The sequence below is a fragment of the Spea bombifrons genome, chromosome 6, assembly GCF_027358695.1.
Source record: "Spea bombifrons isolate aSpeBom1 chromosome 6, aSpeBom1.2.pri, whole genome shotgun sequence".
NCBI classification, from domain to species: Eukaryota; Metazoa; Chordata; class Amphibia; order Anura; family Pelobatidae; genus Spea; species Spea bombifrons.
Window position 1 is genome coordinate 16,608,901 of NC_071092.1, and position 26,555 is coordinate 16,635,455.

At 41.8% G+C, this 26,555-nt stretch overlaps 1 protein-coding gene and 1 pseudogene across 1 annotated transcript in view; both read left to right on the forward strand.

Moving 5' to 3' along the window:
* Positions 1–25,725, forward strand: part of SEC22B (SEC22 homolog B, vesicle trafficking protein) — a 35,129-nt gene extending 9,404 nt beyond the window's left edge. The window contains exons 3-5 of the mRNA XM_053468646.1: positions 414–574; positions 13,363–13,509; positions 25,530–25,725. Of these exons, the coding sequence (XP_053324621.1) occupies positions 414–574; positions 13,363–13,509; positions 25,530–25,684 (463 nt within the window). The 3' untranslated portion in view covers positions 25,685–25,725. The remainder of the gene's footprint in view (positions 1–413; positions 575–13,362; positions 13,510–25,529) is intronic.
* Positions 23,771–23,949, forward strand: LOC128501035 (uncharacterized; annotated as a pseudogene).
* Positions 25,726–26,555: the final 830 nt, after the last annotated feature.

Consider the following 26,555-nt stretch of genomic DNA (forward strand, 5'->3'; position numbering starts at 1 on the left):
TGTTGCATTGACATGCCGCTTTACTGCCCGCTGAGATTTCCTACCACCTTCTTTGTTTTCATTCTAATCTTGTCTAGTCTAGTTTAACAGCACATCCTATTTGACCATTATGTCCCTTTTATATTTAGAGTAGGCAGACAATTATGGTGCACAAATCCTGGTATATGTATTTATATTTCTTTAAAGAAATATGGGGTTTTATGGAAATCAGCAATGTTGCTTGATTAAATATCAAACTCATTGACCTTAGCATAAGTATGGGCAAAAAAAAAGTAAATCCTTGTGTGTAATTTCATCTCTTTGATTGCTTAATGGTTTTGGTAATTGAGTAAAATGCAAACATAGTGAACTAATCCTTTTAGCTGTGCAAATGTTATTTTTGCTGATTTAAATTTGTTTCTTATTAACCCTAGCTACCTAATTGAGAAGGGTGTGTGTTATTTGGTTCTTTGTGAAGCAGCCTTCCCTAAAAAGCTGGCATTTGCTTACCTTGAAGATCTGTTTTCTGAATTTGATGAACAGCATGGGAAAAAGGTGCCCACTGTGTCGCGTCCCTACTCTTTCATAGAGTTTGGTGAGTTTCAAATCAAACCTTTTGGTGATTATGATTTATATTCACCTGGCCTGCTCAGCATTCCAATTGTACAGAGCTACATATTATTATGATGTTATAGCATTATTGTTTTATATATGGAACTTCAAAGGGTAACATGTTTTAACACTGGCAGTTTGTGAGCCTGTGGGTATAAGGATTGAGGAGGAGGAAATACATTACTATTGTTTGACCTTCAGACCCAGCAGATATTTATCTGAAATGAAATGGCAAATCCTTAACCTCTTAACGACCAAGGACATGCCAGGCGCATTACAGGAAAACAGTCAGTTAAGGACTGGTAGGTGCTGGTTCTTAAACCATGTTGCTGTAATGCTTCGATGTCGAGGCATTCAGCAACACTGAGAACGGCAGCAGGGGCCTCGTGTGGCGTCAACGTCTGATTTAAAAAGAACGATCAATGATCTTCAATGGTGAAATGCCTTGAAATTGAGGTATTCACTGACACCGAAAAACCCATGAGTGCACTGTGTGACCGCTCTAAAGAGTTAAAATGCTAGCATTTCAAATACCCTTGGAGTGTCTAGTTTAAAAAAAAAAATTAGGGTTTGATTGCAAATCCTCCAAAATGTGGCCTTTTAGACCTCCAAAACAACCGGAGAAACCCATGCATGGGTGGTATCAAAGTACTTAAGGGATGTTGCTAAACACATGGGCTGTTGTTTGACAGTAACATATACCAAAGGCTGTAAATGCATGCCTGAAGTATGTATGTGTGTAAAAAGAAAACATAAATAAACCTAGCTTTGACCTAGGTTGATAGTAGAATTAGTGCTTGTGAAGAGTTAAAATGTACATTTTCTGTTTATTTAAAATAATTTAATGAAAAAACTGGATGTTTAAAAACAAACATCAGAATAAAAAAAACTTCAAGAAAAATGCATTTCTTGTTTTTATTTCCCAACCTGCCCCCCCCCCCAATTATGCACATCTGAGGCCAGGCTTGCCACACTGCCTCCCAGATATGCCTTATACCCCCAGATATGCCACTCTGCCCTTCCCAGATATGGCTTATATGCCACACTGCCTCCCAGATATGCCTTATACCTCCTGATATGCCACTCTGCCCTGCAAGATGTGCCTTATACCCCCAGAAAGAAGACTGCGTTGGGATGCGGGACCGCCAAAAAACTTGCGGGCGGAAGTGGGCGGTCAGACACTGTACCTGCGGGTCCCGGTAAGCCTGTGCAGTTCCGCAAGGCTGCCTTTGTGCTGCTCCCACACAGCGTCTCTTCTCTTGTTCCGCCCAGGAGTCACGTGATTTTTACGTCATTTCCCGTGACTCCGCTGGGTTCCTGGGCGGAACAAGAGAAGAGACGCTGTGAGGGAGCAACGTGAAGGCAGCCTGTTCAGGTAAGGGAGGGGGTGGGCGTGATTGACCACGGGTGTTGCCGGCGGGAGTGGAACACACACATTGCGGGAGCAGGCGGGATTGGACACAAAATCAGTCCTGTGCAGGGCTCTACCCCCAAATATGCCACTCTGCCCATCCAGATATGCCTTATACCCCAGATATGCCACAGCCCACCCCAGATATACCCCTTTGCCCCCTCCAGATATGCCTTATACCCCCCTATATGCCACTGTGCCCCTGATATACCACTCTGCCCCCCCGGACTTACCTCCTGTGCTCCATACTCCTTGGTGTCTATTTGGAGCAGCCGGTGGAGGTCTGCGTGATGCGCGTAGACAAACTTCTGCTGGAGCTTCTATGACTGAGCACCAGAAGGTCATGTGACGCCGGTGTTCCATCATAGAAATAGCGGCAATAGCGGAGGTTGTCCTCCATTGGCTGCCAGAGAGGAGAGCAGCACTACAGGGGATCCTTCTCTCTGGCAGCCGGCGAACGTTGCACAATGCGTGCAGACAACCTCCGCTGCTGATGGCCGGTACTTCGGCCGGGGCTTCTATGGTGGAGCACCGGAAGGTCAGGTCACGCTGGTGCTCCATCATAGGACAGTGGAGGACAGTAGCAGAGGATGTCTGTGCGCATCGCACAGACTCCTGCCCGGCTGTCAGAGAGGATGATCCGGGTCCCCTGCAGCGCTGCAGGGATCTGGTTCTTAGTGTTATCTGACTTCTGTTTGAGGTCGATTTATAAGACGAGGGGTATTTTTCAGAGCATTTGCGCTGCAAAAACCCTCATCTTATATTCGATAAAATCGATTCAACTAATTTATGGATTTTTATCAATTCATTGTTACATCCCTAATTGCAGGGACCTCGAGTCACCTGCAGGGGATAGGGTTGAGAGAAGTAAGAGGAGAAAAGTGACAGAAAGAAGTGGGAATGAAAGAGGGAGAGGGAAGGAAGGGGTTGTATGGGGTGACATGGGAAGCCACCCCACTGTATGGTGGGAGAGTAGGCAACCAACGTGGGAAAGGGTTAGTGCCAACTACTTCTGAAAAGTGAAACATGCCTAAAGCCGTGGATAAACAAATTACAATAAAAGCGGTAAAACAACTAAACAATCTGTGTGCTGCTGCTCACAGTGGTGCAACATTGAGTAGCAAGCAATCCGAAAAAGAAGTACATTTTGAACAATTATTGACCATGGCAAGTGGTGTGTAAGGAAGGGGAAAAAATAATTATATTGATATACCAATCAATAGCTATGTCTAACTACCGTACTGGCCCGAATATAGGCCGCACTTTTTTCCCCCACTTTAAGTCTTTAAAGTGGGGGTGCGGCCTATATTCGGGGTCTAGCGCCCGACGCCCGAGACATGGGCAGGCAGGCACCGGGAGCTGTATACACGATGTGCATAGATGTCCCCCTCTGGCCCCGTAAGACACCCGGGAGTCTACTCTGGTAAGTCGGGGGGGGGGGGAGGACAGAGTGGCAGCATATCGAGGAGGGGGGGGAGAGGACAGAGTGGCAGCATATCGAGGAGGGGGGGGAGAGGACAGAGTGGCAGCATATCTCGGGGGGGGGAGAGGACAGAGTGGCAGCATATCTCGGGGGGGGGGACAGAGTGGCAGCATATCTCGGGGGGGAGGACAGAGTGGTAGCATATCTCGGGGGGAGGAGAGGACAGAGTGGCAGCATATCTGGGGGGGGACAGAGTGGCAGCATGTTTTTGGTGCTTTTTTAAAGAAAAAATCTACTCTGGTAAGTCGGGGGGGGGGGAGGACAGAGTGGCAGCATATCGAGGAGGGGGGGGAGAGGACAGAGTGGCAGCATATCGAGGAGGGGGGGGAGAGGACAGAGTGGCAGCATATCTCGGGGGGGGAGAGGACAGAGTGGCAGCATATCTCGGGGGGGGGGGACAGAGTGGCAGCATATCTCGGGGGGGAGGACAGAGTGGTAGCATATCTCGGGGGGAGGAGAGGACAGAGTGGCAGCATATCTGGGGGGGGACAGAGTGGCAGCATGTTTTTGGTGCTTTTTTAAAGAAAAAAACTTTTTCTTTAAAAAAGCACCAAACTTTTAGGGTGCGGCCTATATACGGGGGCGGCCTATATCCGAGCCAATACGATATATATATACACACACACACACACACACACACACTCTCTCCACTTTATTAGATACACCTTGCTAGTGCCGGGTTGTACCCTGTGACAGAATGACCTGTCACAGGGTACTAGGGTACTAAGGTACTAAGAGATGGCTCCAGCCTGGCTGCCAAACAAAGATTGCACAGGTAGGAACTCCATTGTTTAACTAATCAGGATTGCTGCCAGGGAAAATAAAAGGTTGGCTTGTATACATGTATCTGTTTATCTGTGATAATGAAGTTCTGTGTCTATATGAGGCTATGTTTTACAATAATAAAATGTTCATTCTTGCTGTACTCAATTCAAGGTAGTTGTGTCTGCTTATTGGGTACACATAGCGGGGTTCCAAGGTGTGCGTGCTGACTGGTGATGGAAGTGATTTCGGGGACAACAGGAGGATACATCTGGGTAATCTCTAGGAGTTACTACGGCTCTCTTGGTGAACCCGTTACATACCCCCTTTTGCCTTCAGAACTGCCTTCATTCTTCGTGGCATACTTTCTACCAGGGTATGGAAACATTCTTCAGAGATTTTGCTGATCTCCCGTTCCACCACATCCCAAAGGTGATCTGTTGGATTGACATCTGGTGACTGTGGAGACCATTGGAGTACAGTGAACTCATTGTCATGTGCAAGAAACCAGTTTCAGATGATGTGAGCTTTGTGACATGGTGCATTATCTTGCTGGAAGTAGCCATCAGAAGATGGGTACACTGTGGTCATAAAGGGATGGACATGGTCGGCAACAATACTGAGGTAGGCTGTCGCGTTTAAATGATGCTCTATTGCTACTAAGGGGCCCAAAGTGTGCCAAGAAAATGTCCCCCACACCATTACACCACCACTACCAGCCTGAACAGTTTATACAAGACAGGATGGATCCATGCTTTCATGTTGTTTACGGCAAATTCTGACCCTGCCATCTGAATGTCGCAGCTGGAATCGAGACTCTTCAGACCGGGAAATGTTCTTCCAGTCTTTCATTGTCCAATTTTGGTTTGCCTGTGCCAATTGTAGCCTCGGTTTCCTGTTCTTAGCTGACAGGAGTGGCACTCGGTGTGGTCTTCTGTTGCTGTAGCCCAGCTGCTTCAAGGTTTGACGTGTTGTGCATTCAAAGATGTATTGTGCATACCTTGGTTGTAACAAGTGGTTATTTGGGTTACTGTTGCCTTTCCGTTATCTCAAATAGTGGCAGATAGGGTGGGGAATAACACATATCGGAGGGGCAGAGTGGCATATCAGGGAGGCAGTGTGGCATATAGGGGGTATAAGGCATTTCTGGGGGGCAGATGTGCATAACTGGGGGCAGGTTGGCAAATAAAAGGAAATAAAACCAAAAATGCGATATACTCAATCATAGTTTTTATTAAATATGAAAAAAATAGTTTACATGTGAATTAATATTTACAAATTTTTTTTCTTATAGGGTATATTCAGACTTTCCTTTTTCTAAATTAATATTCTGATTTAGGGGAATTCTTATCAGTGTTGTCTTCTAATCGAGCAAATAAGATATAGAGATAGATATATATATATATATAGATATATATATAGATATATATATATAGATATATATAATGTGACAAACCCTATAGCATGAGGGCCATACACGTCACTTTTAGGGGTCCTAAGCACAGTCCTCTAGGGCAATCAGAGTCAGGAACAGCAGCTTTAAACAAAACAGCGCTTTATTTTAACCACTTAAACCCCAAAACCCAAATCATAAAAAGAAAACCTAGCTCCAAATTGGAGCCCTCTCTAACTTAACTATGCTGGTCTAAACTGACCAGCCTAATCACCCACTACCTCAACCTCCCAGCCAGACCCAGCTACGCCAGGCTCTGGAAAACCTCCCCCAGACAACACACAAAATGTCCAGGCAGGTATTGCCTCACTTGGCTCAGGGATGGTCTTCTTCAGGGCCTCTCCTTGCCCTGGGAGCACAGGGAAACTTCCTCTTCCCCCAACAGTCTCCCTGGGTATCAGGCTCCAGGGGTTTTTAATGTCCAGCACCTGTGCCTGATGCCGGCCTCATAGAAATCCCGGACCGGATCCTGCAGACTTCTTGCCTCCTGGAAAACCTGGCATGGAATTTCCACAGCATGGGGAAACGGAGCATTGGCCCACCCTGCTCTCCAATTGCTCCACCCCAGGGACCCATATGTATAATTTGCATAGCAGCTGTACCCAGATGCCATGCCAATCAACTCCCTGGGGTTCACAGTCTCACAATATATATATAGATATATATATATATCTATATCTATATATATATATATATATATATATATATATATATATAACCAAGTAACCACAGTATGCATATTTGTAAAGCCAAAAGGTATTGTCCAAGCATAGCGAATGAGGGCATTTAAACCAAGGTATATGTGTCAAGGAACACAAAATTACTCGCAGGAATGTACGGATACATGAAAATATTTAGGGCTGCAACAACTAATCGATAAAATTGATAATAATGTAATGAAAATCGTTAACGATTTGTATTATCTATTAGTCGAATCAATTTTTATCGATTTATAAAAAGAGGTTTTTTCAGAGCAAATGCTCTGAAAAACTCCTCTCCTTATATAATCCGGCCTCAAACAGATCGGATTATAACACTAGAATCCAGATCCCCCGCAATGCTGCAGGGGACCTGGATCCCCCTCACTGTCAGCCGGTGGGTGTCCGTGCGATGCACACAGACAACTTCTGTCTCTCCCATCCACTTCCGCTGGGGCTCCTACGATGCAGCGCCAGCATCACATGATGTAGAAGCCCCAGCGGAAGTGAAGGGGAGTAACAGAGGCTGTATGTGCACATCGTGCAGACCCCCACCGGCTGACAGAGAATCGAGGTCTCCTGCAGGGGATCATCCTCTCTGTCAGCTGGTGGGGGTCTGTGCGATGCGCACAGACAGCCTCCGTTACTCCCTTTCACTTATGCTGAGGCTTCTATGAAGCTCCAGTGCCTGTCAGCAACAGAGGATCCCAAAACACCAGGGAGTCGGGAGAGAGGCAGAGTGATGTATGGGGGGTATAATGAATTTCAGAGTGGCATATCTGGGGGAGGCAGAGTGGTGAATCAGGGAGTATAATGAATTTCAGGGTGGTGCAGGGCATTTATGGGGGGCGGAGTGGCATATAGGGAGGTATAAGGCATAAATGGGGGCGAGTGGCATATTGGAAGTTATAAGGCATATCAGGGGGCACAGTGGCATATAGGGGGTATAAGGCATATCTGGGGGTCAGATGTGCATAACTGGGGGCAGTTTGGTAAATAAAAGAAAAAAGGCTTTTTTTCTCAGTTTTTATTAAATATGAAAAATAGTTAACATATGAATTAATATTTACTAATAACTTTGTATTAAAACCTAGTTTGAGAAACACTGTGTTTGAGTTCTTGTAGCTTTTATTATTATGTCAGTAAAATAAGAAGGTGAATAGAGAAATGCCATTGTGATAAAGAGATGAAAGTGTAAATTGTAAGTTTTTTATTACATTATTTTAAATAAAAAAAATATTATTTTTTTTTTTTTTATCCGATTAATCGAAAAACTAATCGGCCCTAAAAATATTGTAGATATTGTAACCCCCCAAATCCCCTTCCCAAAAGCCTAACAGGCCCAACTTAATAAAAGGAATACAGTGGAATCGGGAATTAGGCAACATAAAAGGTATGACTGAAGTAGGGACATACGGTAAGCAAATGTAGGATTGTTCATGAGATATGAAGAGCAAAGGCATGTAAAGCACTGCTCTCAATACTGTGTCCAAGGGCCAAACAGGGTGCCAGGTAGCCCCATCGGAGAATTTGCATCAGTTTAACCCCGATGAGATAGCCCCTCGACAATTCCTCGATTTCTCTGGTGTGTTGAAAGAGATGTGAGATCTGGATGTAAAGTAAACCTATCGCTTGCACTAGGTCAGGGACCTTGTGGTGATGTCTCAGGGTGGTAGACACATTATTATGTCTGACCAATAGGGTGTTCCCAGCAATAAGGGATTTCCAGCCTCTTTAATTATGTTAACGGACGCAGGGCTCTTTGAGCCAAGAGGGTAAGGTCCGAGAGGTCTTGATAAAAAGAGATCGGGTGTACATTCAGGGGCCGGGTACCTACCTCACAGGCTCCAGGACACGATTGCTTCTTTGAGGCGAAAATCTATCTCTCTCTGTGGAGCGAGGGCTTTTTGGTTGCAGGGCTTGATGTCTTGATGTGCCCTGTCTACTGGGATGGCTGTATCAGCTGGGTGACCTAATGGACCATTAAAAAGGATGGCTAGGAGTGCCATAAGATCAGGCCAATGACAACAACTGATGCAATTCGAAGGCGACCACTCGAATCAAGATGTTCTGCCATGCTGTTTTTATTGCAGTCAGGATTGAAGGTGGGATTGCCTTAGAAAAGCGAACGGTGGCCTGAGCAAGAAGTCTAGGCGGCCATCTTAGTCAGCCGCCAGGCAGTTTTAAAATTTTTAACAACAATTTCACTGATCACATAGAGATTAGTAACCTGGGATCCATTGACCTGCATGGTTGGCTGCAGTACCTGTTCTCAAAGTCCTCAGGATGGTCTGGAGAGATGCTCTGGGAACTTTTATTTTGAATGGCCGCTGTCATTTTGTTAGAAACATCATTTATCTAACAGGTAGCAGTTTGAAACGGGGTCCCCGAATTATTATTTTTTTTTAGCACCATTTTCTATGAAAAGAATTCCATGGTAGGGAAAATTAATGTAATGCCTACTTTTTGCCTAAAAGTTTAGGATCATCCCTCTTAAGACACCTTTAAAGTGAATAAAATTATTACTCTGCTTTCTCCAGATTCATTTGGTCAGGTAAATCACCACAAATAAAAAAAAAAAAGGGAGAGAAAATGGAGGACTTGGGATCCCGTTTTTACAGGATCATTTATACGCCAGTCTATCTGCACACTGTATTATAACCCTAAATAGTAATTCTAACTAAAGGTGGTATAAGATGAAGTAGAATAAACAGTGAGGCAGAGATGTCAACTCTCTCTTCTGGCCAGTTCAAGAAAAAACACAGGTTATTGGCAGTGAACAAAATAGCGCAGTGTTACGTGTTCTGGAGCTCTTGTATTTCATTAAAACATCTTTAGGATTAAAAAAAATAAGTTGGGACTGTCTCTGTCCATAACAATTATAATGGGTTAAGCAGATAATTTGAATTTAATTACATGTTACAGTAAAGGTAACTATTGTCTAAATGGCCAGGAAAAATTGCAATAAATCATTGGTCATGACATTTAAGGCAGTACATTGTTGAAATCTTAACAAGCTCCATTCTAAGTTACTTAACCCCTTCCGGACCGGCTTTTTGTTACTAAGGTTGCGCTAAAAGACCGGAGCCGTTTTTGTGTCTTTCTTCAACTGTAAATTCTCCCTTCTCAATTAGTGCACCCACGCCATTCATATGTTGTTTTTAATATCAGCACAAGTAGGGTTTTCTTTTGAAATAAATTATAAATTATATATATATAAACAATCATTAAATATGAAAAATATCTAAAAATGTGGGCAAAATTAGGAAAAAAGGAAATATTGTCACAGTTTCACCTATAAAAACTTAGTATAACAAAAGTGTATTTGGGTATTCGTCCTGTTTTTGGAAACGCCTCATATGCCTGGTATTTTCATTTATTTTGGCACTTACAGGGTTAAATATGAATGACGCGCAACGCTGTTTCTAAACAAGATTTGTTTTAAATGTGGTATGCTGTGAGTTGCGCCCCAATAGCGGCCAGAAAAAAAGAAAAACTGCTCAACAAAAGTATATTTTTGGAAAGATGACATCCCAAAGTGTTTTACTTGGGGCATTTTAACACTTTTTATTTAACCATTTTAGTGCCAGTCTGTCCTAAACAGACTTAAGTCCATCAAGTTCAACCCTTCTACCTAACCTTCCTATTCTTGATCCAAAAGAAGGCAAAAAAAACCCTAATTAAGCTACTTCGAATTCGGCCATCAGGGGAAAAAAATCCTTCTAGACTCCAAGAGGCAATCGGATTTCTCCTTGGATCAAGAAGCTCTAAAATATTAATGTTATTCTATTTATATCCCTGTATATCATGCCTTTCTAAGAAAATATCGAGGCCCCTTTTGAAGGTATCTAATGTATTGGATAACACTACCTCCCTTGGAAGTAAATTCCATACCTTAATTGTCCTCACTGTGAAGAATCCCTTCCTTTGTCGTCTATGAAACCTGCGCTCTTCCAGTCTCAGAGGGTGACCTCTTGTTCTTTTGTATATTTCTGTTAATGAACAGGTCACCAAAGAGCTCTTTATATTGGCCCTGCATATATTTGTATAATGTTATCATATTTCCTCTGAGACGCCGTTTTTCTAGTGTATATAATTTGCACTTTTTCTAATTCCATAATGTCCTTTTTAAGGACCGGTGCCCAGAATTGTACCGCATATTCAAGGTGAGGTCTTACCAATGACCTGTAAAGAGGCAAGATGATATCTTCCTCCCTTGAATCAGTACCTCTTTTTATGCATGCCAAAACCTTATTGGCCCTCGCAGCTGCTTGCTGGCATTGCGCACTGTTGTCAAGTCTGTTGTCAACCGTTATTCGTAAATCCTTCTCATTGGTAGTTTCTCCCAAGGATATTCCATTTAAAGAACAGGTTGCATTTTTATTATTTTTACCATGATGCATAACTTTGCATTTCTCTATATTGAACCTCATCAGCCACTTGCACGCCCAGTCCCCAACTCTGTCTAAATCTTCCTGCAATGAAGAAACATCAAGATTAGTCTGAATTACCCGGCTAATTTTGTGTCATCAGCAAAAACTGTGACATGGCTCTCAATGCAGCTTGGGAGATCATTTATAAATACATTTAAGAGGACCGAGGACAGACCCCTGAGGCACTCCACTTAATACCTGCGTACAGGGGCATTTTTTTGGGATGACATACCTGGTACGTCCTGGTCTGAGGGTGACATGGGACCAGGAAGTACCAGGTACGTCCCGGTCTCGAAGGGGTTAATAGGTGATACTAAGCCATCTAGATTGCTAAAATGTACAATAATGTCTCTTAAAAGTGCTGGAGATGTCTGTTTCCTGGTAATTTTATTCATATATGATGGATTTGTCCAATTGTAGGAAATTTGTGGAAAGAAATATCTGATAAAAGAAACTTATTAGAATGAATGATTCCACACACATTAACAGTAAAATTTATCAATTGCACAAAACTGGTGATCCCCAGCCTTAGATCGATGGCCTATTAAATTGCAAATTCTATATCAAATTACTATGGAGTGAGGCATTGCTTCTAGTTGCAGTTTGAATGGAAACAGTTACAATGTTTGGAATAAATGGATACTCATGTGTAGTGCATTTGAATAATATGCACGGGCTCGGTCACGATAGGGTTAATTAGTATAGTCATATGTCTTGTGACTTAGGCGTCAACATGTGTAGACCACTGTGCTAGATAGATAAGGAAACACCCGGGCACATAAGAACAAAATGGCGGGCCAGCCTGCCTCAGAACAGAAGCCCCCCCAGAGATAACACCATGACTTGAAGACACTTATCACTGGAGGATTCTGGAAAGTCCCTACGACGGCTATAAAAAGCTAAGGCCGCGACCACAATCTTCCTCACCTGTGGTGTTTGCAAGAACGTGCACGGGAAGCCCAGGACGGATCCAGAGATTCTTGCGTCCAAGACAAGTGGCTCTTCTAAAAGACTGTTCTGAGGGGTTTCCCAGTCCCTGCTGAGTTGCGAGTTAATCAGCTCTCTAGCTGATTAACTCGCAACTCAGCAGGGATTGGGAAACCCCTCAGAACAGTCTTTTATCCAGTAATAATTACTTGGCTTGGTGATGTATTACTGTATTGACACTTGACACTATAGCATTGATTGCTGTGATATTGATTGATTTTGATTGCTTAACTTGTTTTATATACACACATACATACATATAAGTTTGCATACACAACTATTTAACATCTGCTGTAGTAAGAGTTCTATATTAAAGTTTTGCTTGATCAAATTGCTGTGTGTGTGCTGTCATTCCGTATCCTCATTGATTGGGTGATTTTAGTCATAACAGTGCGATTATTAAATAATTGTCCTTCAATTATTTAAAACTGAATATTTTGTTAATGTTGCCTTTTACATTGATAACTCTGGTGATAATGTTCCCCAAGTTATTAAAAATGTGCAATCTCTCTGTTGTATGGTTAAACCATTGAAGTATACCAAGCCTTGCTTAACTCTCTCCGTGTCATGTTTCCTATCATTCTTGAGGACACAGTCAGCTCACACAACATCTTCAGTTCATGATTCTACTATGAAAACCCAACCATATTTCTGATATAAAATGCTAGGTGCGGTGTCCCTAGTGTAACCTCTGTAAGGACATCTGGAAAGGGTTAAGATACTCTGCTTGGGTGCTCTTCCTGCTTTTATGATGGGGTCTAGCCAGGTGTCCAGGTAGCATTAATGGTGGGATGTGGACTAGGAAAAGATTACATGTTTTCATATTCATGACGTGATGCCTTTTTAACCCTTACTATAGCACCAACATAGGCATTTTGCCTGACAAGTGATGTTTGTCTCCATACTAGAGCTCTGCGCGGGACTGCTTTTTTAATCTCGCTCCCACTGAATTTTTCTACCCAATCCCGCCCGCTACCGCAATGTGGGTGTTTATTTGTGGCCAATCAAGCCCACCTCCTTACCTAAACTGTAAGGCAAGGCTGCCCTCGAGTTGCTCCCTCACAGAGTCTCTTCTCTTGCTCCGCCCAGGAACAAGACGGAGTCACAGGAAGTGACGTCACATCACGCGACTCCGTTTTGTTCCTGGGCAGAGCAAGAGAGGAGACACTGTAAGGGAGCAGCGAGAAGGCAGCCTTGCGGGACTGCCCGCAACCCCAGCAAGACCGCCCAAGTTTTTTTCCGGGCCCCGAGGGACCCGCCTCCCAATGTAGTCCTCCACTCCATACCCTGAGGGCAACAAACAGGCTAGTTCTCTGTTGGTTTGCTTGAACACAAGTTATTGAAGACTATTATTGAGCTTTACCATTCTACTTGCGATATAGCGTTATTATAATATTTATATATAAATAAGCATTTTACTTTTTATGTTACAATTATGTTATAGGAATCTAAAAAGAAATCTTCCTTAATTTTTTAGGGAGGTGTATGCTTTATTGTAGTGGGAACGCAAAATGCAGATCCTAATGTATTTTTCTTAATTTTAGATAATTATATTCAGAAAACAAAGAAGTCCTACATTGATAGCCGAGCAAGGCGAAACCTTGGTTCCATAAATACTGAGCTTCAAGACGTACAAAGGATTATGGTTGCGAACATTGAGGAAGTACTACTTCGTGGCGAAGCTCTATCTGGTGAGTTTTGGTTTTACTTACATCCTTAACCCTTTCACTCCGCTTAGGACATACCTGTGCGTCCTTAAAACTTGTGGCAAGAAGGTCATTAGGATGTCAACTTGCTCTGCTTGCTCACATTGTGATCAGCACAAACAGATCGGTAGGATGAGAGACAGAGAATAATAGCTTCTCCGCCTTCCCAAAAATTAAAAAAGGGGGGAAAATGAAATCCTAAATGAATTAAATATAATTGATTGGGAGCCCAGTGATGTCACCAAAGGGATCTCTCACCATACTAAACTGGAAACACTGCAAAAACATTTAGCCCTTCCACAATAAGTTAAAAAAAAAAAAAAATCACTCAACCCTTAAGTCAATAAAAATGTAATATAGGGTAGTATGTAAAGCATGGATGTGGCCCTCTAGAATATGTAATATGGGGTATGACTATAATCAGGAAATGTTGCTGAACGTAAACTGGGTCATTGGTCATCTGTGGTACCTAATTATAGAAGAACATTTAAGTAAGATTGCAAAAGAGTTTTTCTTTTCTATTTTAGTATACTTTTTTTCTATTATCACTAATAATTTGGGTGGGTGCATCAAATATGGAAATGGGTGTTATGGTTTAACAGACATGGTAAAATTTACCAAAATATATTTTGGTCATGAATCTTCAGGGGATATCTCTTGTCTTGCATGGTTCCAAAAGTTGATATAGTACCAGTATTCAAAATGGATCAAAATCTCAGCCAGGTGATTATAGGCTCATGAGCTTGACATATTTGATGGGGAAATTATTTAAATGCATGTTATAAGGGATAATATTCAGAAAAACATTTTGTCCAACAATACCACTAATAAACGTTAACATTCTTTTATGAAGGACGGATCATGTCGTTCTTAACCCCTTTGTGACAATGGCTGCAGTGCTGAAGTTTAGCTTTAATCTTCTTTCTCATTTAACCCACACAAATATATATTTTTTCCCCAGGACAAGAAGGGCTTTCTTTAGTTACCATTATTTTGATCATACCTTATGATTTCAATTTTCACCATATTTTATATTTATTTGAAAAATCTTTTACTCCTCTATAAAAGCTAATCAAAACACCTGCTATTCTAGTATTTGTCATGAGTTTAGAAATACACAATGTTTGTTTTCGCTGTTGTTCCTTTTTTTTTGTTTGTGCAAGTTATAGGGCAATAAGTACAAGCAGCATATTGCTATTTTAAAACCATTTTCCCTCAAAACTAGCCGTTCTGCCCCATGTGCTGTTTGGGACACCTTTTGAGCCAGCCAGTTTAATTTACTCCATCAAACCATATATATTTGAAAACTAGACACCCCAGGGTATTTAAAATGCTAGTATTTCTTTCCATGCACTAATTCTACTACCAGCCTTTGTCAAACTTTGTGGTTGTACCTTTGGTATGAATTTTGCAGTTCCTGGTATATGTCACTGTCAAACACCCTAATATGTGTTCAGCAACATCTCCTGAGTACAGTGATATGACCCATGCATATATTTTGTTTGGGGTGCAACACATTTGGTAGGTGCACATTTTTCAATACATTTGGTGATCTTTGTGCCCAAGTCCTATTTGAGACACTTAGGAACCCTTATAAACGAGTATAGAAGGAGGTCCGTCTACGTACCTGAAGAAGTAGTTTACGAAACATAAGGGTCCATTTTTTCTTACAATTTGAATAATTTTTGACACGTTACATTATTCTATTTTTCTTTCCATGTTTCTGCCTGGCATATCATTTGATCCTTTTGAGGCCACATCCTGTCGGTATTATAAATCTTATTTTGTACACACTTACCTGGTGTGAGGGGCGCGGTCACCTATGTATGGTTTTTTATTTTTAGATAAACAGAGGGGTTTGTTTTAGGTGAACCAGCAGCATTTTGACGAAGTTATTTTGTTTGAAATAGGGCTGCAACTATTTTCATAATCGATTAGTTGGCTGATTATTTTTTTTGATTAATCGGATAAAAAAAATGTACATTTTCATTTATTTCAAATAATTTAATAAACAAACAGGATGTTAAAAACAAACAGCGGAATAAAACGACTTTGATAAAAATACATTTCTTGTTTTTATTTCCCAACCTGCCTCCCCAGTTATGCACAATTTGAGCCCAGGCATCCCACGCTGCCTTCCAGATATGCCATATATATATACCTTTATAAGCCCTATTACCCCCTGATATGCCACTGTGCCCCTAGATATGTCGCTCCATCCTCCCTAGATATGCCTTATACCCCTCAGATATCCCATAGTGCCCTCCTAGATTCACAGACTCGTTCGCAGCACATTGACACAATACTTTCATAAATAAATACAGGATTATTCTTCACTGCTCCCAGGATTTAGATTCCCCTTAGTTTGCCCCCCCTTTACCTCTAACTGCACCTTAAGTTAACCTTATTAAATTTTAATTAAATTAACCCTAACGACCCCATTAACCATAACTGCCCCTAAATTAACCCCCACCTCCCCTAACTTTTAGCAACCCAAATATGAATTTTATACTCAGATGAATTGTGGACAGTGTGGGCTCTATAAGGCAAGGGGCGGGGTCAATCGACAGTGTGACTGCAGGGAGGGACTGTAAGTAGTAACTCCTGTGAGTCATACTGAATGAAACGGATTATAAAACGAGGGGTATTTTTCAGAGCATTTGCTCTGCTCTGAAAAGACCCTCATTTTATAATCTATAAAAATCGATTCAACTAATCAATAATGAAATTAGTTGGCAACGATTTAATGTACCTTATCAAAACTAGATACCCCATGATTTGGGAAGATACAGTGCCAATCTTAGGACGTGCTCTTTTGAAAGTTTGAAACACTCCTAGGAGCGATCAAAAGGGGCCCCGTTTTTTTTTTTTTTTTTAGCTTACTGCCACTTCAGCAACACTGGCTGAGCTTAGGCTTTAAGTACTTCTTTGACCCCCTTGGCACTGCATCATTGATGGCATATAGCCTTTAAATTTGCTGAAACCACCGTTCCTAGAAGCGATTTAACCCCATGACGTGTCAGACACATCAACTGTCATTAAGGGAATGCATTTCCTTGACGTGCCTGGCACGTCGGTTGTCGTCAAGGGTTTAATTATATTCTGTGAAATGGATGTGACGCAGAAGCATTTGATACAGTTAAATTTAAAAAGGTTATAGTGGACATTTAAAGCGAGAGGCTTAGGCAATATTGCTTGCACCTGGTTCAAAAAGTTGTTGTTAATGGAAATGTATTCAACTCAACAAAAGTGGTAAGTGATGTACCTTGATCAAAGTGGCAGATGAGATTTACAAATACAAAGAAAAAATGGTCAGGTTATGTAAAAAATAGGGTTGGGTTAGGTAAATCATTATACTTAATAATCAGTGGCGACTCTAGAAACAATATATAGGGGGGGCACACAAGATACCACAGTCAAACTGGGGGGGCATTCATAATTTCCAAAAGTAATGTGCTATGGAATTATACTTTTGTTATTGGGCTAAAATAATACTTGATCATTCAACATGGGAAGCCTGAAGCCACAATTGAGTGCGACTAATCCTTGAAATAAATATTATAACACAATAAATAACTTTTCCACTAAATGATTTCAGGGCCTTGAACGTTTTGTCCCCTGAAGTCACTACAACTTCAGGAGGGCATTTTATCTCTGGATAAATATAAATTAAATAATTCCTACTGTAAGTTAAGTGCCAGGAAACAGATGACCAAACACACACACCAACACAGGCTCTGTCACATCAACACCCAGACACACACATCAGGACAGGCTCTGCCACACTGACAACCAAACACACACACACACACACCAGGACAGGCTCTGCCACACAGACACCCACACACATCAGGACAGGCTCTGCCACACCCACATCCAAACACACACACACCAGGACAGGCTCTGACACATTGACACCCAAACACACACACCAACACAGGCTCTGTCACATCAACACCCAGACACACACATCAGGACAGGCTCTGCCACACTGACAACCAAACACACACACACACACCAGGACAGGCTCTGCCACACAGACACCCACACACATCAGGACAGGCTCTGCCACACCCACATCCAAACACACACACACCAGGACAGGCTCTGACACATTGACACCCAAACACACACCCTAGGACAGGCTCTGCCACACTGACAACTGAACACACACACCAGGACAGGCTCTGCCACACCAACACCTATACACACACACCCGAGGACAGACTCTGCTACACTGATAACCAAAAACACACAAACAGCAGGACACAATCTACGTCACAGACGTCTACATCAGGATGGATTTTTCACACTGCATTGTCGTTTATACCCCCCTTAGTGTTTTTGCCCCTTGTGTATTGATGCCCCTGCTGCCCATATTTATATTAATATTAGCCCCAGTTGCCGATAGCAGGTATAGATCAACACATTAACACACAAACCAAGCTTTACATGTATAGATATTGAACTGATGAACTGATATTCACTTGTGATCTCAGCACTGAAGGTATATATAAAATAAACAGAATCAGACATACAAATCCTGTATTTGCAGGTATACAATAGTATATGAAAAGTAGCATTGCAGGTATAGATCAAATAAATACATGGAAACAGCTTTGCAGGTATTAATCAACTGAATAAGACATACACACACTGTATTTGCAGGTATACATAAATAATGTATGGAAATATATAGATATGGCTCTATAGAATAACGCAAAAACCCAGCTTTGCAGGTATAGATCAACTGGAATTCACATAAAAACACGTCATTAAAAGGTATATTTAAAACCCCCTAAATTACAGGCATAGATCACAGGTTGCGTCCACACTGCCCACACAGCAATCACACTCCTATCATACCAAGGCAACCAGTAAATGCTGGTACCTAGGCAAGATGGGACTGTGCTTGCTGTGATTGCTGTTAGCAATCACACTCCTATCATGCCTGGTCAGCCAGTACATGATGGTACAGGGTGGCTGTAAGTGATGTGTAGACCCCATACTGCTGGCAGCATCAATACACAAGGGGGCAGCTAGCTAGGTTTCAGCATGTACTGGCTGACTTGGCATGATAGGAGTGTGATTGCTAACAGCAATCAAAGTCCCATTATGCCTACGTTCCAGCACTTACACATCCAACCAGTAAATGCTGGAACCTAGGCATGATGGGACTGTGATTGCTGTTAGCAATAACACTCCTATCATGCCAAGTCAGCCACCACATGCTGGTACAGGGTGGCTGTAAGTGATGTGCAGACCCCATACTGCTGGCAGCATCAATACACAAGGGGGCAGCTAGCTAGGTTTCAGCTTGTACTGGCTGACTTGGCATGATAGGAGTGTGATTGCTAACAGCAATCAAAGTCCCATCATGCCTAGGTTCCAGCACTTACACATCCAACCAGTAAATGCTGGAACCTAGGCATGATGGGACTGTGATTGCTGTTAGCAATCACACTCCTATCATGCCAAGTCAGCCAGTACATGCTGGTACAGGGTGGCTGTAAGTGATGTGCAGACCCCATACTGCTGGCAGCATCAATACACAAGGGGGGCAGCTAGCTAGGTTTCAGCATGTACTGGCTGGCTTGGCATGATAGGAGAGTGATTTCTAACAGCAATCACAGTTCCATCATGCCAAGGTTCCAGCACTTACACATCCATGCTATCACACACACACACACATTCATTCATATACTCATTCATTCACAGATTAATTCCCTCAATCACCCATACTCATTCAAACACCCTCCCCACCCCCCTACCTGCACTGCAGCTCCTCGATGCCGCTCACAGATTTCAGCAGGGGGCGCGGCCTCCCTCTGCGTTCTCTGCTAGCTTCCGCTTCCTCTATGCAGTACAGAAGACCCTCCCACAGGTAAGTAGCAGGGCTCGAGGTGCGGCCCAAGTAAGATCGGTTGCCCTGGCTGCCGATCTTACGCGGGCCGCACCCTCTCTCTCCTCCACATTAAAAAAATAAAATAAAAAAAAAAGACTGGATTTAAAGTCGCATTGCGACTTTATTCCAATTTCGGCAGGGGGGCAACAGGGGGGGCAAGGATTAACCTAGGGGGGGCAATTGCCCCCCCTTGCCCCCCTGTGGTGACGCCACTGTTAATAATCATAAATAGGGCTGCAACTAACGATTATTTTCATAATCGATTAGTTGGCCGATTATTTTTTCGATTAATCGGATAAAAAAAATGAATGTACATTTTTCATTTATTTAAAATAATTTAATAAACAAATGATGTTAAATACAAACAGCAGAATAAAAAAAAAAACTTTGATAAAATGCATTTCTTGTCCTTATTTCCCAACCAGCCCCCCCAATTTATGCACATTTGAGCCCAGGCTTGCCACGCTGCCTCCCACATATGCCACTCCACGCTGCCTCCCACATATGCCACTGTGCCTGATACGCCTTATACCCCCTGATACACCACTCCATCCTCCCCAGACATGCCACACTGCCTCCCAGACATGCCACGCTGCCATCCCCACATATGTCTTCTATACCGTATATATGCCTTATACCCCCAGATATGTCACTCCATCCTCCCCAGATATGCCTTATACCCCCCAGATATCTCATAGTCCCCTCATAGAGTCACAGACCCGTTCACAGCACACTGACACCATACTTTTATAAATAAGTACTGGGTTAATCTTCACTGCCCCCAGGATTTAGATTCCCCTTAGTCTGCCCCCCCCCCATTTACCTCTAACTGCACCTTAAGTTAACTTTATTAAATTAATTAAATTAACCCTCAGTCCTCGTCATTAAATTAACCCTAAACACTCCATTAACCATAACTACCTCTAAATTAACCCTAAACACCCCATTAACCACAACTGCCTCAAATTAACCCCAAACACCTCATTAACCACAGCTGCTCCTATATTAACCCTAAACACCCCATTAACCATAGCTGCCCCTAAATTAACCCTAAACACCCTATTAACCATAACTGCCCCTAAATTAACCCTAAACACCCCATTAACCATAGCTGGCCCTAAATTAACCCTAAACACCCCATTAACCATAGCTGCCCCTAAACACCCCATTAACCATAACTGCCCCTAAATTAACCCCCACCTCCCCTAACTTTCAGCAACCCAAATATTAATTTTATACTTAGTTAGATGAGTGTCACAGCCATGTGGTTCTGGCCTTCTGGGAGAAGGAAGGGGCGGGGCCAGTTGTCACAGTGATAACAGGGAGGGACTGGTAAGTAGGAGCTGCTGCTGTGAGTCAGACTAAACGGATTATATAATGAGGGGTATTTTTCAGAGCTTTTGCTAATCGATAATCGCTAAACAATTTTCATTATCGATTATTATTGATTTTATCGATTAGTTGTTGCAGCCCTACTCCATTCCTTTTATTAATTTTGTAGCCCGCCTCTGCACCCTTTCTAGTGCTATGATATCCTTCTTTAGAATAGGTGCCCAAAATTGCACAGCATATTTAAGGTGCAGCCTTACCATTGATTTATACAGAGGCAAAATTATATTTTTATCCCGCGAATTGATGCCCCTTTTTATACACAACAATACCTTACTGGCCTTAGCAACTGCTGACTGACATTGCACATTGTTGCCTAGTTTGTTGTCTATAACAATTCCCAAATCCTTCTCATTTGTCGTGACCCCTAACTCACGACCGTTTAGGGTGTAGGTTGCTTGTGCATTCCCTACCCCGAAGTGCATAACTACATTTATCTACATTGAATCTCTAAGCCAATGTTCTACCCAAGCACAAGAATTAGCATCTAGACCAATTTCCTTCAGTTTGAATACTAACCTATTGTGTGGAACCGTGTCAAACGCCTTGGCAAAATCCAAGTAGATTACATCCACTGTTGATCTACACTTCTACTTACTTCTTCGTAGAATGCAATTAAATTAGTTTGACAAGACCTATGTTTCATAAAACCATGCTGATTTTTGCTAATAATACTGTTCTTCCCAAGGAATTCTTGAATATTATCCCTAAACAGCCCTTCAAATACTTTCCCAACCACAGAAGTTAAGCTCACAGGTCTATAATTTCCGGGCACAGAGTTTGAACCCTTTTTGAATATAGGAACCACATCTGCCTTCCTCCAATCCTCTGGTACAATTCCTGAAAGAAAAGAATCCCGAAAAATTAGAAACAGAGGTTTCTCAGCTCCTTAAGTACTTGTGGGTGAATACCGTCAGGCCCCGGAGCTTTGTTAACATTAACTTTCTTTAGTTGCTGCAGCACCTTGTCCTGAGCCATCCAATCGCAGTTTGACTGAAAAAAAAAATTTCGGTAGTCCTATGTATATCAGTAGTCCTATGTATATCCATTACCATAGGTTCCTCAATACATACTGAGGAAAAATAGTTATTTAAAGTTTCTGCTTTTTCCTGGTTCTCAACCAACACTCCCATCTCTGTTTTTAATGAACCTACGTTTTCATTTTTTGTTTTTTTAGACTTACCAATACAGTCTCCCTGGTGTCTAGCGGGGCCGACGGGGGACGTCTGCGCGATACGAGTGGACAACTTCCGGTGCTGGCACTTCCGCCGTGAAAAGTTCCGGCAAGGAAGATAACGTACATCGCACAGACGTTCACCATTTTGTTAAAGCACATCAAGCAGACGTGCCGGCAGCGGAGGTTGTTTATGCGCTCATCGCCGCAGCCGGTGAACGTCTGCGCGATGCGCTTACATAGTCTCCTGTGACGGCACTCCCCCGTGGGAAGTGCTGGCAGTGGAGGCTGTCTCAGCGTATCGGAGGGTAGGATGCAGGTCCCCTGCAGCGCTGCGGGAGATCTGTATCCTAACCCTGCCCGGCACCCGGAACTGCACGTCCCGGACGTCGGGTGATACGAATTGCGCATTCCTGCGCTAAACCCCGAATATAGGCCGCACCCCCACTTTAAAGACTTATTCGGGCAAATGCGGTATATATTAAAATAGTTTTAATGAGCAAGTCTTAAAATTAGCGCTTTAGCTTAAAGCAATTCTCGCATGGAAAGAGTTAAAATATTGGCATGTTTAATGCCCATGGGGTGTCTACTTTAAAAAAAAAAAAAAAATTTATGATTTGACGGGGTAAATTGAATTGGCCGGGTTCAACAATGTCCCAGTTGACACCGGGGGATTTCCAATTTGAAAAATGCACACGTCCCAAATGTGGCCTTTTAGCCACCAAACAAACTGACAAACCCCATGCATGTGGTATCACTGTATCGGGAGATGTTGCTGAATACATATTGGGGTGTTGTGTGACAGCGACATATACCAGGAGCTGTAAATTCATACCTATGTGTGTGGGGGAAAATACACACACAAAAATACTGCTGCAAACTTTGAAAAAATGCTGTTGGTAAAATGTGTGCATGCAAATAGTTAAAATACCAGCATTTGAAATACCCTGGGGTTTCTAGTTTTCAAAAATATATGGTTTTATAGGGCGTACTGAAATGGCCAAGCTCAAAGATGTACCAAATAGGGCATGGGCAGTGGATCACCAAATGTCAAAGTTCAACATTGAAAAATGTGCCAAAAATGACTACCACAAAGTATGACAAAGACTGGTGGTATAATTAGTGCATGGAAAGCGTTAAATTCTAGCATTTGAAATACCCTGGGGTGTCTAGTTTTTAAAAATATATGGTTTGATGGGGTAAATTGCATTGCCCGGATTCAAAGATACCCGAAATGGCACATTGGTGGAAGAATTACCAGATTTGGAAAAAATGGTTTTGAAATAGCAAAACGCCACCTGTACTTATTGCCCCATAAAATGCTGAAAAAAGCAAAAAAAAACTAAAAACATTGGGTGTTTCTAAACTCAGGGCGAATAGTAGAATCTATTTAGCAGGTTTTTTCATTAGCTTTTATAGATGAGTTAGCTTTTATAGATGAGTAAAAGATTTTTCAAGTGAAAGTTTGTTTTCTACATTTTTCACCATATTTTATACTTTTTTAATAGTATATAATATGATACAATCAAACCAATGACATCTAAAGAAAGCCCTTCTTGTCCTAAAAAAAACAATATATAACTTGTGTGGGTTCAGTAAGCGGGAAAGAATAAAATTACAGCTAAACACAAGCAGCGCAGAAATGTTACAACAGCCATTGTCACGAAGGGTACAAAAAATAAAATCAGTCATTGTCATGAAGTGGTTAAACAAATGCATATCGGAATAATATGATGAAGACCTGCTCATTAATATGACTGTAGGGAGGGCAAGAGGTCATCGCTTCTTGGCCTTTTGGCCAAGATCAAGTGTAGTACCTTAGTGGTAGGGGGGGGACAACTTGATCCTCTGGCCTTAGGGCCGAGGTAGCTTTGAGCCCGAGGTGTCTTATTTAAGGCCCCAGAGTAGTCTTGGGCCGCCTTCACAACCTTGCACTATTGTTGTTGAAGTACGTGCCCCAAGAGCACTAATGGCTCGCTACAGAGCACCTTTTCATTCCTCGACCCTTATGGGCCTGCGTGTAATAATTTTTTTTGAATCGGTCACAGGGATATGGCTGGACGCTTTTTTTATTTATCATACTCACGGTTTTAAGTGCACATGTGACAATTTATTTCTTTTGATTTCACGGTTTTATTTGAACACGGCGGGAACACTGGCACCGATTTTATTTTATTTTATTTTGGACACGGACTTGTTTTGACATTTGAACACTGCACAGTGATGCTGGACTCCAGTTCTTTGTTGGGAGAGGTAGTGGATGCCTTACAGTGGTCCTCCTTCGGCGGGGGACCAAGAAGATCTGGACCTCCTGCAGGCCTTCTGGCCGAGGAGGGAAGGAAGACATGGTATATCCCTTTTGGGGAGTGCCAAGTCAAGGAATTTCCGAAGGATCAGGTCTCTGCTTCAAAGATACCCGAAATGGCACATGGGGGGAAGAATTACCAGAGTTGGAAAACAGGGCACACACAAGCACCTCATGAGAAGCACAACACCTCGGGCTTCCAAAAATTAGAAAAAAAAGTCATCCATTAAGAAGACTTGAATAAAGGAATTTCATGCGCCTTTTGCTTACTCCTTAAAGACATTACAATTTTAAAGAGCAGGTCTACATAACTCAGCGCTGGCTTATGTGCTTGAAGAAGCAAATGGGATTATAATAAACGTTAGCACACTTATCACTTTTGTCCATACTACACTATATATCAGGGGCGTCCAACATGCGGCCCGCGGGAGTAGTGATAGGAGTGTGATTGCTAACAGCAATCACAGCGAGCACAGTCCCATCATGCCTAGGTACCAGCATTTACACTCCAATCACACTCCTATCATGCCAAGTCATATTGCTAATTTTGTCCAATTGTGTGTTACCTACTTTTATTAAAAATGTGAGTTTTTATTATTATTTTTAAAGGTGGGGGTCATTTTCGGTTTTGGCTAAGTGAACCCTGAATGTTTTGGTCCAGAATTTTCATTTTAGTTCATCCCTAGAATAAATCTAGGGAATCCTGAATTTGTAGTCGCAAAACTTTCTAGGCCCAGAAATCAGTGAGAGGAAGAGTAAAGGTTTTGTGTCATTTTACTTTATTTTAATCTGCATATTTTATTAAAGGCCATATTTTTTGTCACAGTGAAAAATGAGTGCGGCCCGCGCACGTATACAATTATGATGAAGTGGCCCACTGCAGAAAAAACTTGGACACCCCTGCTATATATTATTTTTCTATTTAGGTCATATATTATATGATTTACTGAAGATCATTCAAATAAAGTATTAAGTATACGTATGTGTGTTAATTATCACACGTGACACTATCGTGTGCAAGTACATTTGAAACTTGGACGCCTCGATTTTTCATATTTCACATTTTAGATGTTTACGTTTAACTTATAAGACATTATTTGTGTGGAAGTTATGCTATAGGAATTAGCTACTCACTACCATATGTCCAAGAACTAATGTATTTTTAATAATATCATGACTGTGTGTTGTACACTCATAACATTGCTTAATTATGGTGTTTTTTTTTTATACAGCATTAGATTCAAAGGCAAGCAACCTTTCAACCTTGTCAAAGAAGTATCGTCAAGATGCAAAGTACCTGAACATGCGCTCCACGTATGCCAAAATTGCTGCAGTAGCGGTTTTCACTGTAATGCTGATTGTGTATGTTCGGTTTTGGTGGTTGTGAACATCTGGAGAATAAAAAAAAAATAATACTGTGAAAATGAATGAGAGGGTAGAGTGGTGTTTGTCAGAGTCTTAATGTTTGAGTGGTCTGCTCAGCAGTTATGTGGTTAATGGTGTACACTTCAGCCCTCGGAGATTAAGGACCACCAAATATGCTGGCTGAAATGGACAGAATATTATGACGTAATATATTAAGTCTAAGGTGTTTTCTTGTAGCGCTCTGTTTAATGGAAGATGAAAGTATATGGGCCATTGCGTCAATCAACTATATTACCTAATATCAATTTCAGATTTTATGACTGATATGAGGCTTATTTTCATTTATGTAAAATTGCTGCTTGTATTTGTTACTTAGCATTGCTTGGCATTTTGTTGTTTGTTCTTGTCTCATCCTATTTCCATTTTATTGTGAGTAATCACATGGTCCTTTAAGCATAAGTGTTTTTTTTTCTAAAGAGGAACACAAAATGTTTCTGTTTTGGAACAAATGTAGTAGCCTAGAAGAAATTGGTCATAATTTTTGTATACCACATCAAACTTCTCCATTTCTACTTTTTATTAGTCTTTAATTATAAACAGGGATGATCATTTGTTATGTTTTAATCAGCTGTTTCAATTTATGTACATATACAAATGAAGCTTGGCTCTAATAATCCATAAAGATTTGCTGTTCTATCTTTACTTCTGGTTCAAAATATTCTTGTTACTTACCTTGTTTTTTGGGGAATATAACACGTAGTCAGTGCCTAATTGTTGTCTCTACTTTAAGTGCTCAGGGCTATGCATTTTTTCTTAACCCTTTTCTGTATTTAAAGGCTGCGTCCAAAATAAGAAGTAACCATCTTGGCACAAATTTGTATTTGCTTACTGGA